General features: G+C 47.6%; 1 protein-coding gene across 11 annotated transcripts in view; it reads right to left on the bottom strand.

Moving 5' to 3' along the window:
• The window catches only part of FRYL (FRY like transcription coactivator), a 2496013-nt gene that overhangs the window by 1441195 nt on the left and 1034199 nt on the right, over positions 1-20619 (bottom strand). For all 11 annotated transcript variants that reach the window (XR_013608325.1, XM_078678213.1, XM_078678216.1 and 8 more), the window contains one exon: positions 4709-4800. Coding sequence is in view for 10 of the 11 variants with exons in the window: in XM_078678213.1 (XP_078534339.1) it covers positions 4709-4800 (92 nt within the window). In the remaining variant the exon portion in view is untranslated. The remainder of the gene's footprint in view (positions 1-4708; positions 4801-20619) is intronic.

Raw genomic sequence — 20619 nt, 5'->3', positions numbered from 1 at the left:
GTCAGCTCGTCATGCAGTACACTGGAGCTGTGCTTATGACGAGCTGACCTTGTCATGAACAATGGGAAATGAAGGTCTTCAGCACAGGACGGGAAAAGCCTTAGCAGCCAAGGTGTTAACACCTTGGCTGCTAAGGCAATTCCCGCTGGGTGCTGACTATTCAGAATTCCCATTGTTCATGACAAGGTCAGCTCGTCATTAGCACAGCTCCAGTGTACTGCATGACAAGCTGACCTTGTCATGAGCATGGAAGAGGTTATAAGTACGTGAGTGAGGTCACCTCAGGACCAATTTTGATGTTCCCAGCGAGAAAGTGGAATTTCTAAGAGCTGATACACTTTGTAATTTTGAAGTGGTGCAACATCAGTGTATTCATGTAATATTCCTGTATTAGCATCCACAGCTGGAAAATTGGACCAAAAATAAAAAACTTCCAAATGATGGGCATCGTGGGCTTCAACCACAAAGATTGTCGCCGCCTACACTGCCAAGGCTATGTATATGTAAATGTGCATGGACTACAGCGCTGCAATTGTTAGCTATTGGTATAGGCTGTGGCTGCACTATTAACAAAACAGTAGTGGAAACAGGGATGTATGTCATCACAACGCATGCTTTTACTCCGCATGCCATTACAACGCAAGTCGTTACAACGACTTGCGTTGGGGGGCGCTGGATAGTGGAATAGTTTAATTTTCTATTCCAACTCCAGTCCCCGTGGATAATAGGGAAGATGTTGGATAGAAAATTAAACTTTTCCCTATCCTACAGCGCAAGTCGTTGTAACGACTTGCGTTGTAATAGCTGCGTCGTAATGGTAGTGCGGAGTAAAAGTTGCGTTGTAAAGGATGTTTCCCTGGAAACAGAATGCAAACATTAATATTGGTAATGCTTTTAAAGGTTCAAGCTTGAACAACCAACATAAAAAATGTGGTGCTTCCTAAAACACTGTGCAACACCACAGACATCTCTGGAGAAGGTGTAAGGTAACTATTGGCACGCACAAGTTCTACTCAGTAGACCTGTTAAATAAGTACCTGACCAGTCGTTGGTAATGCTATGTCGCAGGGATTCTGCCTGTAAGCAGAACTGTGCATTGGGATGACAGGACGTCAGAATGGAGGGACTGAGTCTCTCTACAACATCAGTATCTGTCGGCCTAATTTCTGGATAAGTCACAGTGCCTCACCTAAACTACAGAGTAGTAGGTGATTTTGGCAAATCTAGAACATGGCCCTCTAGTCTCCAAGAGAACCGTGGAAAAAGATCATCAGCTTTCGTCTCTCACTCATGCATGCACTTGGTAAACAGAAAAAAGACATGAAGAAAGTTTATAATACATTTATTGATTAGTTACTGTACAGTTTACATGATAAAACTACTGTGTTGAAAAGCAGCAGCTGTGCTACCGTGCTATGTCTAAATGTGAGGAGCTGTTGGTGAACGGGCAAAAGAAAACAGTTTCCTATGTTGCTATGTAATCCAGGCACCTTGTACAAAATGTGCAGACTGAATCCAGAGAGGAATGACTGAATACCAAACATGTACAGCATATTTTGATAAAATAACGGCATGAAAACAAATGTGTTATGTGCGGCTGTCCAAAGCAAAGGCAGCCTAAAACATCTAATACGCTAAACTAAATAAGAACCAAAGTGGGCTCAAAAGGGAAATCACTACACATTCACGGGTCTTTGCTAAGGGAGACTGGTACGGCAAAACTCTAGCATGGATGCTTAGGACATCCACGGATACCAGCTAGATTGCATGTATCGATACTGCTAAAAAATAGGATGTCTGCTACATCTATGGATATTGTGCAAACCTTTCAACAATACTACAAATTACTTCATACAACTAAACTACAGTATGGTACAGCAGAGCTAGCTGCATACATAGGTGACGTAGCTTTAGCATGGATGAAGGTGAAATTAGGGAATTGGTGAATTCCCCCTAACACTGGAGGTTGTTATGTGTGCCATCAGGAGTCTCCTCAGTGGTAAGGACCCCAGGAGTATTGGCTTTCCTGTTGAATTATGTAGGGAATTTATTGACATACTGCCCCCCGATTATTAGATGTTTAAAAAGCAGCAATTGCTAGGATTTGCCTGCCTCTAACTATGACAGAGGCTACAATCACAGTGCTACAGAAACTGAGGAGGGACTCAATCAAGGTGGTTTGTATAAACCATGGTCCTTACTAAACAAAGAAAACAATATTTTTGCAAATATTGTGGAGCAAAGCCTACATCCGTTGATGTTGTCCATGGTTTTGCCAGAGCAATGGGGCTTCATACCCCAAAGATTTCAGGCCTTTAACTTAAATTCCTTGATGCCTATTGTTCCTAGAATTGACATGCAACTGCCTCCATTGGCGATACTTTTGGATGCTAAAAAAAAGTTTGAAGCGCTGGAGTTGTCGTTTATGCTCGAAAAACTTCATTTTATAGGATTAGGAGCTCTTTTATTAAATGATCCCTTTATTCTATGCAGCACCCTTCTCATGGATTTAGCTTAGTGGGTTATGCTTCAAGTTAATTCCCATTGGCATGGGTACTTAGGCAGAGATGCCCTGTCACCCCTTTTTGTTCTATCCGTAGAGCCACTTGCTTGTTTCCTTCCACACTTCCACTGCAATTGTGGAATATACATTGGGGATAGACTACTAGTACTATCTCTATATGCAAATGAGTAGTGGTATGTATTCAGAACTCTGTAGAAAATGTAGTGCCGTCATTAGAGAAGTTATCAAATTTGGTGGCCACTCGGGACTTCACATCAACTGGGAGAAGTCCAGGATTTTCCGGTTGACAGACGCTAGTGAGGCTTTCTTAGTGGATTACCCCTTGCGGTGCAGCCCAGATGGTGTGAAATACCTTGTGGTTTTTGCAATAAGAGATATAGCTGAGATACGCTGGAATCTTTCAAAGTTTGAGCGGAGTGCTGATACAATTACCAATCTGCATGCTGGGTTGCAGCTCCCTCATTGAAATGATAATACTGCCAAAACGTATGCATCAGTTTTCAAATATCCCAATACGGTTACCTATGGATTCTTTCAAACAGTTGAGGAATTTACTTATTATGTTGAATATGGGGTGGCAGACAGTCTTGTATGAAATGGGCTACCCTTACGAAACCCATGAAAGGTGGAGACAGACACACACAACCTCCTGGCTCAAGCACATTACGTGAAATAATGGTTTCACACCAGAAACATTAATACATGCAAATAATTAACGCATAATAGTACGTCCCAAATCACTCTTACCCACTCTGTCCAGCCTTCTGTCACTATGGATGATGTGGATGTTGTTGGGATGGCATGTGCAGGGTGGTGGGAACTAGAGAGATATTGCAACTGTATGATGGTTTACTCTCAATTACTGCCAGCATGGAGTAATCTGTTACTTCCACCCACATTGGCGGAATTAGCTGTGAATAATATGAGCATTTTGGAAGAGCTACACTTTGTGATCTCTTTTGCATCTGTACATATATAAGTTTTCATGATTTCAAGCTTAAGGGTGGGGAAACCCTTAGCAATCCTGTTTTACTGGAGTCTTCAATCTGCCACAAATTAAGTATTTTTAGAGACTTTCCCAATCAACTTGAGAAATGTGTTACTGACCAGGTTAATATAGCAAGCAGATCTTTTTCTATATGCTTGGCCACTTCTGTAGTATTGAAACACGCCTAGGGCTAGGCTGGAGGGGGAAACTGAGTTAGGAAATCAACCTTACAGATAAAAACAGGTGTTACTATTGGGCTCAAGTTTAAGATACCCCATTTAATTACAGATATAATATGATTCTGTTTCAGTTCTTGAAAAGGTTATTATACCCCAAATCAAATAGTAAAATCCACCTCAAATATTGAAGTAAAATGTGAAAATTGTGGGATGGTTAAGGCACCCTTCATCCATGCGACATGGTTGTGTGCGAAAGTGTTCAGCTTTTGGATTACAGCAGGATTGAAAAGGCGAGATGGTTGAGTCCTCCCAGGTAGGATTGCTGAGGGCCACTGATGAGTTTCTAAAGGTAACAAGACTATTTGAATATATGGCATCGGTCCTAGCTGAAAGATGGGTAGTCACGTACTGGATGCAAAGAGGGAACCTAATACTATTCACTGGCTACAGGACCCCATAGTGCAGCGATCACATTGAGATATACACTGAAGATCTACATCCCAAGGCTCTGTCAAAGGATTTTGGGGGCATACTCTGGTCTTACTTGCACTCACAGGTAGTTTCTGATGTACAATGATTACTTTGGCAATATTGTAAACTGACATTGTTGACTCAGTTCATGTATTTCACTGTTATTGTCCATACTGTAACTTGAAGGGGGAGTCTGCATAGCAGACTGAAGGATATACGTCGCTGGAATGCTTTAGGTTCGATTATTGTTAATACCATGATTCATAAACGACTTTTAATTGTTAAAAATAATAAAAATAAAAAGGAAAATGCATTCAGGTTTACTATTTTGACACAACAAATAAGTTTAACAGTCTTAAGCACGGTCACAAGCTAGCTAGCATGCGATTGCTAATAAAAAGATTCTGCGTCTTTCAGAGGTATAAAAAAAAGATTGAGAAGCAAAGTGAAAGACATTAAAAAACAACAAAAAGTTGTCAACGTAAGTCGAAAAACACTGAAAACAAGAACTGAATGATATATTGCACATATAACATCTCTACCAACCTGTGGCTAATGACACCAGCATCTGCAAGCAGTTCAAATATGCGTACTAGCTGAACTCGTAAAATATCTCGACGCCTGCGTCGTTTCATATTCTAATTTTCAGTGGAAGGAAAAACATAAGTTATTTTGACTGGCTAAAATAGAAATAGAGAAGGTCAGCCATTTTGTTTGCATAAACAATGTTAAAGATTCATGACTTAAAGCAGTAAAGGTCCAATGGTGCTTTCCCATCAAAGAGAAGTCCAGTAGGGTTCTACACTGGTCAACAAAGCTTAGCAACATTAGCTACGTCCTTGTGTTATTAAGAAGTGTGCTGCATACACATATTTTAAATAACTTGGTTCAGAAAATATTATTCACAGATGAGCTTCAGATAGCTAATCCTAACTATTAATGGTTCTCAAAAAATGACCAAACCCAAGTTTAGAAAAATCACAAATGAGCTAGATTAGTTCCACTTTCAGCCAGTTCATTAAATGTTTTCACACTTTCATTTCAACAGCAGGAGATATTCAGGCCTTAGTTTCTTAGTCATTATTGGCCACAAGTGTAGCAGCATTTTTTAAAACAAATTTCTTTCAGTCATTGGGCTTTTCAAGTATGCATTTTATGTTTTTTTCTTTTAGGACGAACCTTAGACCCTATGCTAGATAACCATGCAACAATTGATAAATAAGCAAAAAACACATTATGACATTTATGCAACTTGGACTTTCTGAACTTCAATTCAAATAATTGACTTGGTCATTTGATGTACTTTTCAACTGATTGTGGTCCTATATCCTATATATATCCCGTGGGAGTAGCTATTTATGCTCACTCCCGCCGGGCGGGAGCAATATATGTTTTCCCTGCCAACGTTAGCGCGAGCAAGAAACCGGCGGGAGTAATATAGGTTTTCCCTGCCTACGTTAGCGCGAGCAGGAAACCAAAAGGTTGCTCCCACCTGGTGGACAAATTTGCCTTCCATGCCTGCGCTTCTACAGGCTCCTTCAGGGAAAGCATACTTACTACCACCCGGAGGGAGATTTAAAAATGCCCCCGCCAGGCTGAAGCAAACCTATGTTTCCCTGCCTGCAGTCCTGCAGGCAGGGAAACAACTCTGTACCGGGGTTGAGCTCCCCAGTACACAGTAATTGAGCCGTCCCCAGGAGATGGGATCCCAGGACCTTAACAATCAATTAGTACATTTGTAGAGCACTTCTGGTCACCAGGGAGGGTACCCAGATGCTGGTAGAGTTCAGTTGACTAACCAGCTCTTCAGGGACTTTCAGAACTCTAAAAGCGTTGGGGAGGTCATTAGATGAAAGGGTGACTCGTTCCATGTCTTCACTGCTATATAGGAGAAGGAGCAAATTCTGCATCTGCTACGTCAGATGCGGGTGGTGGGCGTTGGAGAAAGGGACATGGAGTGAGGTGTCTCGAGGGCTGATGGAAGTTCCGACAGGGTTTCAATTAGGTGGGTCCGCAGTTGTGTAGGGCTTTGTATGGACAGGTCAGAAGCTTGTTTACGTTGTAGATGGAGGTCTGTGCCCATTGATCAAATGCAATGAAAGGAATAATAGTTTCCAAAACTCATGGTATGTTGTGCTTTTTAAGCAAGATATGCCGTTTTTTAATTGTTCGTTCCAATAGTGAAATTACCCAAAAAAACAGCTGACAAGTGTTTCACCAGATGGCCGATTGGCCGAGAGCTTTCGCAAGGCAAAGCATCTGGTTTGCAGTCAGATAATTGGAAGGAGCTTTAACAAAGTGGTTTCTGTGGTTCCCAAGACCCTGAGCGGACTAAGTTCATAATGGAGGATAAGTCTTGTGGGGCGAGCTGGCTCCATGCAGTTGGTCGGATGTCTGTGGTGCTAGCAGGGACGTTGTGGGGTTTTGTTGAAAAAGTTGGTGGCCTTGGGCTGGGGTTTAAAGTTTCTGTAGATGTTGGCGATCTAGTCGTGGAAGAAGTTTGCAAGGTTGGCACAGAGTTCCTGTGAGGGGTAATGTTAGTTGCAGTTGAGGGGTTGGAGAATTGGATGATGTGCAGGAGTCCTTTGCTGTTACTGCAGCTCGATTTGATGCGTAAGGTTGAATATGCTACTTACCAGTATGCATCTGTTCTTGGCATGTAGGGCTGCTAACATTCATTTCTATTGCATAGATCGCCGCCTAGTGTTGGGTCCAGATGATTGCACATTGTTGTCCTGGAAGAGTCTTCGAAGTATCACGAGATAGGTGGCTCCTCCCCTGGACTACAGTGCGCATGGGCATCGACTCCATCCCCAGATTGTTTTTAGCCATTGTGGCAGAGATGGAGTGAAATAGTGTAAAGGATGTCCATGCTAATGATGAATGCAAGAGAGTATCTGCAGCCGCTACGGGCACCGGGGAGGAGGGCGGGCTATATGAATGTTAGCAGCCCTACATGCCAAGAACAGATGCATACTGGTAAGTAGCATATTCAGTTCGAGGCATGTGGGCTGCTAAATTCATATCTATTGCATAGAATACACAGCAGTCCCTCCCCTAAGGGCGGTTGCCCGTGCCAGCTGCAGAAGCTTGAAAAAGTGTTTTGAGAACAGCCTGTCCTACAGCTGCTTGCTGTTTGGAATGCACATCAACACAGTAATGTTTGGTAAATGTGTGTGGTGTAGCCCATGTGGCTGCTCTACAAATGTCTTCCAAAGGAATGTTCCCTAGGAAAGCCATGGAGGCCCCCAACTTGCGTGTGGAGTGCGCCCTTGGGGGTATTGTTAAAGTACGCTTAGCCTTTTGATAACAGATTTGAATGCACTTAACAATCCATCTGGCTATTCCTGCTTTGGAAATGGGGTTGCCTTTGTGCTGCGCTGAGAAGGCAACAAAAAGTTGTTGTGTTTTCCTAAAGTGTTGTGTTCTGTCAATGTAGTACATCAACGCCCTCCTAACGTCTAATGTATGAAGCATTCTTTCCGCTACTGTTTGTGGGTTTTGGAAGAATGCGGGTAGGTCAATAGTTTGGTTGATATGAAACTGTGACACCACTTTAGGAAGGAATTTGGGGTTAGTGCGGAGCACCACCCTGTTTGAATGTATTTGGATGAATGGCTCTTGGATTGTGAGCGCTTGCAGCTCACTAACACGTCTGAGCGATGTAATAGCAATGAGAAAAGCCACTTTCCATGTTAGAAATTGAATTTCGCAGGAGTGCAGTGGCTCGAAAGGTGGACCCATCAGCCTAGTGAGGACCACTTTGAGGTTCCACACTGGAGCTGGTGGTGTTCTTGGAGGAATGACTCGTTTCAGTCCCTCTAGGAAGGCTTTAATGGCAGGCACCCTGAAAACAGAGAGATGCTGCCTATTCTGGAGATAAGCCGCTATGGCGGATAAGTGTATCCGAATGGAAGCGTACGCTAGATTGCATTTGTAAAGATGTAACAAATAGCAGATGATGTTAGGAATTGATGCATCTAGCGGATTGATATTGTGGTTTGTGCAGTAAATGACAAACCGCTTCCATTTTGCTGCATAGCAAGCTCTGGTAGTGGGCTTCCTTGCCTCCCGTATGATATCCATGCATTCAGGAGGCAGGTTGAGGTAGCCAAACTCTAGGACCTCAGGAGCCAGATCGCCAGGTTGAGCTGTTGCGGATCTGGATGCTGAATGTCTCCATGGTTCTGCGTTAAGAGCCTGGGCGTGAGGCGCAACCTTTGATGCGGTACCACGGAAAGTTCTAGAAACGTGGTGTACCATGGTTGGCGTGCCCATGTTGGAGCAACCAGGATGAGAGTCATCGAGTGTTGCTTTAGCTTTCTTGCCACCAGCGGAATGAGAGGCGTTGGGGGAAAAGCGTACGCAAATTTGCCTGACCAGTTCATCCATATCGCATTCCCTTGCGATTCCGGGTGAGGGAACCTGGCGGCAAAGCTTTGGCATTTTGCGTTTTCCCTTGTGGCAAACAGGTCTATCTCTGGATGACCCCACTGATGGAAGTACGGGTGGAGTACTGATGGATGTATCTCCCACTTGTGCATTTGATGGCTGTATCTGCTGAGCAGATCCGCCATCTGATTGTCCTTGCCTGGGAGGTGTTCTGCCATGGGGAAAATGTTCCTCTGAATGGCCCACTTCCACATGCTCTGAGCCAGATGAGACAGCTGTGGCGAGTGAGTGCCTCCTTGCTTTTGGATGTAGTACATGGCTGTCATGTTGTCCGTCCAGATCAACACGACCTTGTTGCACAGATGTACTTTGAAGGACTTTAGCGCCATGAAGATTGCCATCAATTCCAGGTAGTTGATGTGCAACTTCTGTTGCTGGGCGGACCACAGCCCCTGCACAGTGTAGTGGAGCACATGGGCTCCCCACCCTTGGAGAGATGCGTCCGTCGTTAGGATAATCTGTGGCACTGGCTCTTGGAACGGTCGTCCCTTGCAAAGGTTGTGTGGATTCCACCAATGCAGAGAGTTGTATGCCCGACCGGTCACCAACACTAGGTCTGTCAGTTGCCCTTGAGCCTGTGTCCACTGATTAGCCAAGCATTCTTGGAGCGGACGCATGTGCAACCTCGCGTGCGGGACTATGAAGATGCAGGAGGCCATCATGCCTATCAACTGCATGAACACTCTCGCTGGTAGGGAGTGTTGCGGTCTGAACCTCTGGATCAGTGATTGAATTGAATTGATCCTGACTGGGTTTGGCTGAGCCATAGCAGTCAGGGTGTTTATTGTCGCGCCCAGGTACTGCCGCACATGGGCTGGTTGAAGGTGCGACTTTGGGTAGTTTAGTGAGAACCCCAGACTGTGAAGGAGGTGAATAGTGTGGGACATGTCCGTGGCGCACTGTTGTTCCGACTTTGCTTGAACAAGCCAGTAGTCTAGGTACGGGTAGACATGTAGGTTCTGCCGTCTGAGTTGCGCCGCTACTGTCGCCAGACACTTCGTAAACACTCTGGGGGCAGTAGTCACCCCGAAGGGTAGGACTTTGAATTGATAGTGCATGTTGTGAATGGTGAACCTGAGCTACTTTCTGTGGGATGGGTGGAGTGGGATGTGGAAATAAGCATCCTTGAGGTCCAAGGTTGCTAAGAAGTCCCCTTGGTTTAGCAGTGGAAGAATTTGCTGCAGTGTTAGCATGTGAAAGTGTTCCGACAGTATATACATGTTGAGAGGGCGTAGATCCAGAATGGGTCTGAGGGATCCGTCCTTTTTTGGGATGAGGAAGTACAGGGAATAGACTCCTGTTCCTTCCTCCTCCACTGGTACGAGCTCGATTGTGCCTTTTTGCAGCATCACCACAACTTCCTGCTGCAATAAGTGCAAGTGCTCTGCTGACATAGGACGGTGTCTTGGGGGAATGTTGGGAGGAGTGGATGTTAACTCCAAACAATAACCGTACTGGATACATTTTCTCACCCACCTGTCTGTGGTGATGGATGACCAGACTGGCAGGAACTGCTGGAGTCTCCCCCCGACAGGTGTTGGATGGTCGGGGGGCAGTGACAGAGAGTCACTGTTTGTTTGCGGCAGAGGAACGGGAGTTGTTGTTCCCTCTGCCCCTGCCTTTGGCACTGTTACCTCGGTAACCCCCTCTACCCTGCTTGGGGTAAGAGGATTGTGCACCACTTTTTGCGAATTGTGTTTGTTGACCCAACTGTCCTCTGGTAACACCACGTGCTCCTGAGCGACGAAAAGTGCTTCCCCGGAATTGTTGAGACTGAAGCGCCCCCATGGACTTAGCAGTCTCATTGTCTTTCTTAATTTTCTCCAGGGTGGTGTCAACATCTGGACCAAACAGTCTGTCTGGATTGACGGGCTGGTTGAGTATTGTAGTTTGGATATCGGGTTTAAATCCAGATATGCGAAGCCAAGCTTGTCGTCTTAACATGACGCTAGTGTTAATCCCCCTAGCCGCTGTATCAGCCACATCAAGTGCACACTTTATTGCTGCGTTTGAGATGAGCTTTCCTTCCTGTATGAGCATCTCGGCCCCTTCCTTAAACTGATCAGGGAGGTGTTGAAGGAGCTGTTCTAGGGTGTCGTAATGCGCCCTATCATATCGTGCCAATAGCGCCTGTGTGTTCGCTATACGCCAGATATTGGCAGCCTGCGCAGCCACCCTTTTGCCGGATGCCTCAAGCACTTTCGACTCCTTGTCTGGGGGAGGAGCTTCACCCGTTGTTTGGGAGTTCGCCCTCTTGCGGCCATTGGCGACCACCAACGAATCCAGAGGCAACTGTCCCCGAATATATGCAGGGTCTCCAGGTGCAGGTCTGTACTTCTTTTCGATACGTGGGTTCACCACTCTCGCTCTGGTAGGTTCCGTAAAGATCTCTGGGGCATGTTTCAGGACACCTTTGAGCATAGGAAGGATTTTAACTGTCCTGTCTGAGACAGAGAAAGTGTCAAACAAAAAATCCTCCTCTACCGGATCAGCATGCATGTCCACATCATTATTTGCCGCTGCCCGTTCTATCAAAGCATTAAACGCTGCTGAATCCTCTGTTGGTGATGTACGTGCCCCAAACCCCTGTGGATCTTGTACCACTTGATGTCCACTTTGATCCCCAGTATCGCCATATGAGTCCAGTTGAACATCAGGGTCATTGTCAACTGGGAAATTATACTGGTCATCTTGGTCATCATCCTCTCCACCTGATTGGTCGGGTGAAGGTGATGGACTCCTTCTTGGTGGTGGCAAAACTGGTTCAACAAGGGCTGGAATGTCCTGTGCCGGCCTTTTCTTCTTCAGTGGAATGACATATGATTCCAGTGGATGGGAAGTGATTTTCCTTTTATAGAGTGTCAATTTCCCCGTTTGGGCATCGATATAATGCTCTGAGTGGTCTTCAGAGGCGTGACGTCGATCCAAGACTTCGTGCGTGGAAGTGTCCGACGTTACAGCGATCCTCGGCACCGATCTGGGTGCAAACGCCTTCGGTGCCACCTTAGGTGGCAGAGAGTAGAGAAGCTTGCCCGAGGCCTTCTGAGGTGTGTCCACCGATTTCGGAGCCGACGGTGTGGGAGCCGATGGCAAAGCTTTGTCCCGAATACGTTTGAGGGAGTCGGTGACCTGCTTAGTGAAGGAAGCAGAGGGCGTCGAAGGTGACGTCCGATGTTCGGTAGAGTCGGAGTCTCTTGGTGCCGACGAGTTGTCCGTTGACGAATCATCGATAGTAACGGCTCGCGGGCAAGATGCAGTCTTTGGCGCCGACGCCGTTGCCACCGATGCGGTATCTATGTGCCGATGCGTAGCGGCCCCTGCCTTCGGTTCATGGCTTTTAGTCGATTTTGACTCGACTGTGCGCTTACTGGTAGGCGCCGCAGTGGCGGCCGAAGGCGTTTCAGCAGACTTTGAGGTCCGCGCCGGAGCCGTGCTTGGCACTTGATGGACGCCCTTCTTAGAGGAGTCCTTGAGCACCTTTTGCGGCGCTGTCGATTCGACAGCCTTCTTCGACTTCTGTGGGCCGGAGGTCGACGGAGTCGATGAAGGAGCAGGCTTCGCTATTTTGTGTTGGACGTCGGCCATTTTAGATTTTGTCGATTCCGATGGTTTCGGTTTCGATTTTGATGGGACGTCGGCCATCTTTGGTGCAGTCGAATCCGAAGGTTTCGGTTTCGATACGTGTAATGGCGGCTCCGCGTGAGTGTCCGTGGCCGGGCCAGAAGGCGGGGCCGGGGACAGCGGTGCTGGGTCGTGGGTAAGGCCGAGTGGCGATCCCGTGACCTGAGCCTGAGTCATGTAGACTTCGGGGCATAGCTCTTCCTCCGAGCTATCTTCCGCGGCCCCATAAACTTCGTCGTCGTCCCCTACCTCCTCGACGTATTCAAGGTCCAGGGCCTGTCCTGCGACTTGTTCTTCGGGCTCTGCCTCGACCTCTGTCGACGGTGGAGAGATCTGAAGATGGTGGCTACCGCCTTCTTCTGCGGGGTCGAATATGTCGTCGGGTGCCGGGGCCGCTCGGTGGGCCTCGAGGCGCGCCGCGCGCCGATGCTTGAGCGTCTTCTTTGACCTAAATTTCGATCAGGCCATGCAGTCTTTCCTCGTTGTGGTCCGGTGAGAGGCATTTATTACAGACCGGATGCACGTCGATATGTGGATATTTGGATCCACAGACGGGGCAGAACTTGAACGGGCTCCGCTCCATGTTAAGTTCGGCGGGGTCTTGCTGCGACGAGAGGGCCTCAATGTCCGAAGAGTTACTCGACTCCGCAGAATTCCGGCTCAGAGAGTCGGAGGATGCTCGAGACCGTACGCAAACAATACCGACGCAGGTAACGAAGGCCTTTTGGCCTTAAGAACAAAGTTTTCGGTTCCGACAGAGAGATGTCGAAACCACATCCGAACCCAATGGCGGAAAAAAACAATCTGGGGATGGAGTCGATGCCCATGCGCACTGTAGTCCAGGGGAGGAGACACCTATCTCGTGATACTTCGAAGACTCTTCCAGGACAACAATGTGCAATCATCCGGACCCAACACTAGGCGGCGATCTATGCAATAGATATGAATTTAGCAGCCCACATGCCTCGAACCTTTTACTTCGATTCTCTAAAATGTCTGTGGTAAAGGATGAGGACTGTCTTGCAGGCGGTCTTGTCGGCAGAGTTCTTGCTGGTGCACCAGCTCCTTTCCAGTTTTGTTTGGCGGTTCTGAGGTCTTCAGTGTGCCAGCTAGCCTGTTGGTGGACCTTCTGTGGGTGTTGTTGCCAAGGGAAGCTAGGTTGTTGGCACAGTTGGGGATCCAATTGTTGAAGTTCCTGACGTTCTGGTCTAGGTTGTTGGAGGCGATTGGGTGTGGGGTGTTGAGGGCATTGATCTGTGTCCTTTGAGACTTTGCCTCAGGTGCGGGCCGTTGGGCAGACTGGGGTCTGTGAGCTGATGATGTTGAAGAGCACAATGGAGTGGTCGGTCCAGGTGAGCTCTGTGGTTTGGCTATACTATGATTCAGTCATGGGAGTGGAGGATAAGTTCTAGCATGTGGCCTGCAGTGTTGTAGGGTCGTGGACGAGTCCGATGTTCATGATGTTGAGGAGGTTGGTAGTGTTGAAGTCATTGTGGTAGTCACGATGGCAGTTGAAGTCACCAAGGAAAATATAATTGTTGGAGCCTATGGAGAGGAGGGCGATGAAGTTGGCGATGAAGTCGGCAATGAAGTTGCAGAAGGTTGGACATGGACCCGGAGAACGGTAGGCAACGGTGCCCCTGATGGTGGTTTTAATGTGAGTCTGGAGTCGGAAGTTGAGGTATTCATGGTTGAGGTGATGTCATTTGTCATGGTGCAATGGATGGATTCCTTGTTTATGATGGTAATCGCTCCGTCAGGCTTATTGATGCTGTTGCAGTGGGTGATCTTGTCAGTCAGGTCTCAGTGAGGAAGAGGACGTTGGGTGTGAGGGTGAAGTAGAGGTCCCAAATCTCTGTTGTGTGTTTGCACAGTGAAGGTGTATTGAGAAGAGCGCATGTGAGTAGGTGTTTTTGTTCAGGTGGTGTTTTCGGTGGGCTGGTGTGTGAGCTGTGGCAGGTGAAGTGGCAGTGGGTCTAGGTGAAAGGTTCTATTGTGGAGCGTGGATTGGCGCAGTAGCAGTGCTTGTTGTGGCGTCCAGGGTGTGGAGCTCGGCAATGGTGTATTGGTGGGGCGCAGGAGGGCAATGGTCATGGTGCTGGGCACGGTTGTGGGCAGACAGGCTTGCCATCAGAAGGCCTGCAGTACGGTCACGCTGCGGCCTGCCTTAAGTAGGTCATAGGGTGGGCAGGGCTTCTGTTGGCAGGAAGAACAGTGAGTGGTAAAACCTGGTCAGGAAAACCAGGGCAGCTGTTGTGTCACAAAATCAGGCTGGAACAGGCAGGAACTAGATGCCACAGGCCAATGCAGGCCAATGGCAAGCTGAGTGCTCATGTGCCTATTCAGGCTTAGGAAGGGGGCTTCACACCCCCTATCCCCTAAATTAAGGTACCTGGCCCAGGAGGCAGGGTCCCAAGGGTCCAAAATGGGCTTGTTGGGGGGGGGAGGGGGGGGGGGGGGGTGGGGAGGAGGGTACTCAGGCCTGCATAATCATTTTAGTTATTAGCCTACTCCTTTGCAAGGGCTGACCTAACAACCCAGCGGCAACTGCCACAGTGTATTTTATATATCCATATATTCACTGTTAGTTATGGCAATAATCTCTTACTTTACATTTTTTTAAACTTAGACATTTACTAGAAAAAAAGTGAGGTTTTAGTTAGGTGAACATGTCAGTTGAAATGTAACATTTTACATTAAAAAACCTGCAAGACACCACATTTCCAGAATTTTGTCCCCTAGAAGCCCAAATGGGTGACCTTCAGAAAGGAGGGGAATCCAAGATCTATTGTTCATTAGTCAATAACTCCCCGAACTCCCTAGTACCCCTCAGACGTCGTTGGGAGACCTGGCTGAGCCCCTTGGAGAAGGATTGGAGGGATGCCCTGATGGCTCCTCGCACAACCACTATTTACGCCAGGCTTCGGTTAGTCCAGGTTTATTACCTCCACTGTGCTCCTCACCTCGCTAGTTTACAGAGAGCGGGGTTACTGACCGCCCCCACATGCCCACGTTGCCAGATAGAATCCGCTGATTATTATCACATGGTGTGGGCCTGAAAAACCAATCTACGAAGTGAAAGGCTGTCTTGGCAAGTACGCCAGAGATGGGGAAATGGTTGGGATTAATTAGGTAATTGGAGGGAGTGACACTGAGGGACGTTCTGGAGCCAACCATACTTACTAAGACTTCACACTGAAAATAGACAACATTAAATGTGTGAACTGTAAGATCTGTCTATGCTAAGGTTTTTGTATACCTTTTAAAATCAATAAAATTTGCTATAAAAAAACCTGCAAGTCACCAGCTATAGATGTTATTTATGATCTAAATTCAGACGTCAGACATATTTTTTAAATGATGTCATAGAACATGACATGAATGATTTTATATAGAAGGTCATAAGCAATGAACGACAAGGGTGCAAGAAAAATGTTACTTGCCTAGTAAGCATCTGTTTGTGGCAAGCAGTGATGTAGATTCACATAACTACATACTTCTACCATCTAGTATTGAGCCCAGATGTGTGCAAGTTGATTTTCTTCAAAGAAGTATTTTGAGTCACGAGGTTCTGGGACTCTTCCTTTTGCTTGCATTGCGCATGATCATTGTAGGAAGCTGGCTCTGTATATACTATACCAAAGTGAGGTATAGTGTGCAGAGTCCAGTGGAACTCCAAGGGTAGGCAGGGGTAAAGTTAGATAGCACCTTACTCTCTATTTGTGGTAGTGTGGTCGAGCAGCAAGGCAGTATCAGAGGACAGTGTTAAGCATTTGTACACAGTCAGCAAATTAATTCACACCCTCAAAGACTGAACTTCAGACCAATTGTTTTTGTATAAAAATATTCTTTTAGTTATTTTATTTTCTAGAACCAAGCAAGCCTGGCACCGGTAAGCAATAAATACTTTACAGTAGTAATGCAATTGACACAGTTTGAATGATAATTGTATATGCACTTTGGTTTGATTTACAGTATGGATGCGGAGACATGCAATACTTAGTAAATGCAGTACATAGGTTTCTTAGTAAAATAGCAGATAAGTAACTTTTGAGATTACTAGGCTTACAAAGACATTTCCTGAAAACAGTTAAGTAAAATCGTTTTTGTTAGATTATGCAATTTTGAAGAATTTCTGTGGTTTCTCAAACACCACAATTAGAAACTTTTCACAAAAAACAGTCAATGTTGTCCTATGGAAGAAAATGGTGTTATCGTTTTTTTGTAGTGAGAGTTGAGGTTCTGGGGTAGACTCAGGGGTCCCCCAGGGTCAAAGATGCACTCTAGTTACACCCTCAGCGGCACTAGGTTAGCCAGGTGCTGAGGCCCAATGTTATCCAATGGGAAGTAGGGGGCCTCCTGTTGGTGGCTGCTGACGAGCAGGCCACTTGGGTGTAGGAGCAAAGCTCCTGGACTTTAGCTCAAGGCAAATGGGGAAACAAAGTAGCACCAAAGGTGCACCCTCAGCAGCACTAGGGCAGCCAGCTGCATGGTGCGGATTCGAAGTTGGAGCCCTGTTGTTTTCAATAGGGAACCTAAGGTTTGCAAAGGCCCTGCAGGCTTGGGGACGAAGGTCTTCTGGGTGCGACCACCACTACGAGAGGTAAGTTGGGGTTGGTTAAGCACTGTCGGTTTGGGCGCCTTTTGGCGTTGGATCTTCTTACCAGCTCCAGGTTGCGGGTGAGGGGGGACTTCTGTATTTAGACTGCAGGCGTCGGCTGGAGGCAGGTCACGGGTCGCCGGATCTCGGATCAGGATTGCCAGGGTGACCTCTTTGTGGTGTTAGCCCACCTCACAAATCTATTTGACCCTTAGTGTGCACTGAACTCCATAATCACAATACCCCTACCTGTAACATATACGACATACAATAACAGGGGATTTCATTTTAGGTAATGCAGGTCTACTGGCTTTGTCAAAATGGCACCAGATCAATATATAAAACAGACCTATGTGGTTTGACGAACAAGTTACTTATCTTCGGTAATGGTGTATCTGTAAGAGACATAGGTTAGTTATAAAAGCCTTCCCTTAGAATTAACCCCAGACGTCAGACAGGATCTGGGGAAATTTTACTTAGCAGTACCCCTGCGCGTCCGTAGGTGGCGTCTGTCGATTTCACATCTGGCATTGTGTTCGCTGAGATGACGTCAGTTTTGACACGACTTTCCAAGCCAGAAGCGCAGAGCCATGCAAGACACTGACCATGGTGCGCTAAAACGAGGGCCCTGCAAGGGAGTCCCTGTCCTTAGAAGGCAGTTCACAGAGCTTGGAGGATGGGTGGGGCAGTAAGGAGAGATGGTATGCTTTTGAACAGCCCGAACTTTCTTGGCACCTACATAGCCAACTAAGAGTTGATCATCCGCGCGGAAATCTTTTGTGCAGTCAAGGTAGAAGAATAGCGCACATTTTGGGTCAAGACGGTGGTTTCTCTCCTCCTCCTTGGAAGGGTGCGGCGGTGGGGAAAAGGTGGGCAAAGAAATGGTTTCTCCAATGTGGAAAGGTGTTACCACTTTAGGAAGGAAGACTCTTGTTCGAATCACCACTTTGTCCGGATACACAGAGAAGAAAGGGGGCTTAGAAGAAAGAGCTTTAAGCTCACTCACACTACGAGCAGAGGTGATGGCAACAAGGAAAGCAGTTTTCAATGTGAGGAGCCTGAGAGAACAGTTGTGATGAGGCTCAAATGGAGCGCACATAAGATAAGTTGAGACAAGGTTCAAGTCCCATTGGGGCATTACGAAAGGAGATAGAGGAAAGAGATGAGTAATGCCCTTAAAGAATCTATTTACAATAGGGGACTTGAACAAAGATGGCTGATCTAGTAGCCGAAGGGAAGCAGAGATGGCCACAAGATAGCATTTAAGAGTGCCCTGGGCAGAGCCCTGCGGGGCCAAAGAAAGTATGTACAAAAGAACCTCAGAAAGAGGGGCAGAAAGGGGATCCACAGCCTTTGCTGTGCACCATTCCACAAACTTATTCGATCGACAAGCTTTAACCATTTTAGTGGAGGGACACCTGGCTGCCAAAAGACATTATAGACTTCGGGCGGAAGGTCAACAGTTGTCAACCGTCTACATTCAATCTCCACGCAAGGAGGTGGAGACAGGACACGTTCAAGTAAATAACCCTCCCCTGCTGCTGCGACAGAAGATAGACGATAGGAGGATCGATGGCCATTCTCAGGAGCTCTGGGTACCAGACTATGTGCCCAGTCCGGGGCCCCAAGAATAACTTGGGCCTGGTGGCGCTTGATCTTCTTCAGAACTCTGGGCAGAAGTGGTACAGGTGGAAAGACATACAGGAGTCTGCAGTTCCACTTGTGATGAAAGGCGTCGCCGAGCGAGTGCCGCCTTGGAAACTCCAACGTGCAGAATTGCTAACATTGAGTGTACTCTTCGGTGGCAAACAGATCTAACCAAGGCTCTCTCCAATCCTGAAAGACTTTACACCGCCGCCGAATGAAGACGCCATTCGTGATAGACAAGACACTGGTGGCTGAGTTTGTCCGCTCTGGAGTTCAGAGATTCTGCCAGGGTCATGCCCTTACGTTCCAGCCATGTCCAGAGACAAAGAGCCTCTTAACATAGGGCCCACAACCCCACCCTGCCCTGTTGCAGTAGCACATGGCAGTGGTGTTGTCTGTGAACACCTGTACGACTTTCCCCTTGAGAGAGGGAAGGAATGTCTTCAATGGTAGGCAGATCGCCCAGAGCTCCAGCAGGTTGATATGGAGCCCAGACTGTGCTGAATACCAGATGCCTCCGAGCTCCACCTCTCCCAGAAGGCCACTCCATCCAAGGAGTGATGCATCCGTCACTACTCTGTTGGGGAAGGGAGAGGGATCTGCCTCTGACCCAAGCTTGGTTTGTTAACCACCACTGCAGTTGTTGTGCAGTTCCCTCTGAGATTTGGACGTAGTCTGAAAGATTCCCCTGATGCTCCGACCACTGCAGAGCCCGCATATGCCATTTGGCATGTTCCACCAGCAGGATGCAGTGAGGCCCAGCAGCCTCAGGGTCATTCTCACTGAAATCCGGGATAGAGGCTGAAACTTCGGTATCATAGCCTGAATATCTCGTGCTCGGGAGGATAGGCCCAAAACTGCACTCTGTCCAGAACAGCCCAGATGAAAGGAAGCGTCTGAGAGGGAGTTGGGTATGACTTCGGAAACAGTGAAAGGGAAATACAGCGAATTCAGGAGGTCCGTTGTAGTCTGGAAGTGGTAGACGACCGCCTGGGGCAAGCCCGCCTTTAACAGCCAGTCGTCGAGATTGGAGTAAGACTGGAGCCCCTGCTCTGCGCAGATGAGCTGTGACCACCGCCATTACTTTCGTTAACACGCAAAGCCAAAGGGGATCATGGGGAACTGAAAATGCTTGTTGCACACTGTGGTAAGGAGTAGCACCTTCAGACTATTCACAAAACCCACCTATCCAACGTTGTTTGCCAGTGGTGGAGGGGATAGTGAATCCTGCCGCCGACTGGCCTTTGGTGGGTCTGAAAGGTCAAACTAGGAAGGTTTGGAGGCCGTTGCGGTGCGTCGATGGGTCCCACGTAGACGCTGAGCAGATTGCGTGAACCAATGGTTGGACTGGGCCGGGCATGGATGGGTGCCCCTTCCCTAGCCATGAAAGGGTTCGAAAGCAGACTGAGGGGGAAGGGGGATGCAGCTTGGCCCAAGGATCTGGCTGTAGCTTGAGAATCCTAAAGTGCCCCAGCGCAGAGTCTTGCTGTAAATGTGACGGCTATCGAAGGACATGTCCAGCAATGTTGACTGGACATTTCCTGAAAAGCCAGACATCCTTAATCAGGCGTAGCGCCTAAGTGCGAGTGACGTGGCAATCGTTCTGCCCAGTGAGTCGGTGGTATCCAGTCAGCAGTGGATCGTGAATTTTGCTGTGTCCCTCCCATCTGCCACGGCTTGGGAGAGAATGGCCCGGGCCTCCTCCGGGCACAAAGGCAGCACTTGCGCGACCATATCCAGATAGTATGGGAGTATCAGCCCAAGACGGACAGCAGTGCTTAGCTGGATGAAGAGAACATGCGCTTTCCAAGATGATCCAGCTTCTTGAATTCCCTGTCTGGGGGAGCAGAAAGGAATGTGCCCTTGGAAGAAGAGGCTTGGACCACCAAGCTCTCGGGGGAAGGGTGCTGGGTGACGAAAACTGAGTAGGCCGGAGCCGGGCGGTGGCAGCGGGCTTTCATCTTTTCCACAGGAGCCCCTGTGCTGGGTGAGGACCAGGTGCCCAGAAGGACATCAGTGAGGGTCTCGTTGAAAGGAAACAGGGGTTCAGAAGAGGTTGCTGCTGGCTGAAGCACCTCTGTCAAGAAGTTAGTCCTGACCACCCCTGAAGGAAGCTCTAGGCTCAAAGCCTCGGCTA

The sequence above is a fragment of the Lissotriton helveticus genome, chromosome 2_2, assembly GCF_964261635.1.
Source record: "Lissotriton helveticus chromosome 2_2, aLisHel1.1, whole genome shotgun sequence".
NCBI lineage: Eukaryota > Metazoa > Chordata > Amphibia > Caudata > Salamandridae > Lissotriton > Lissotriton helveticus.
Note: the sequence above shows the minus strand (reverse complement) of the source record. Positions and strands in the feature narration are given on the sequence as shown.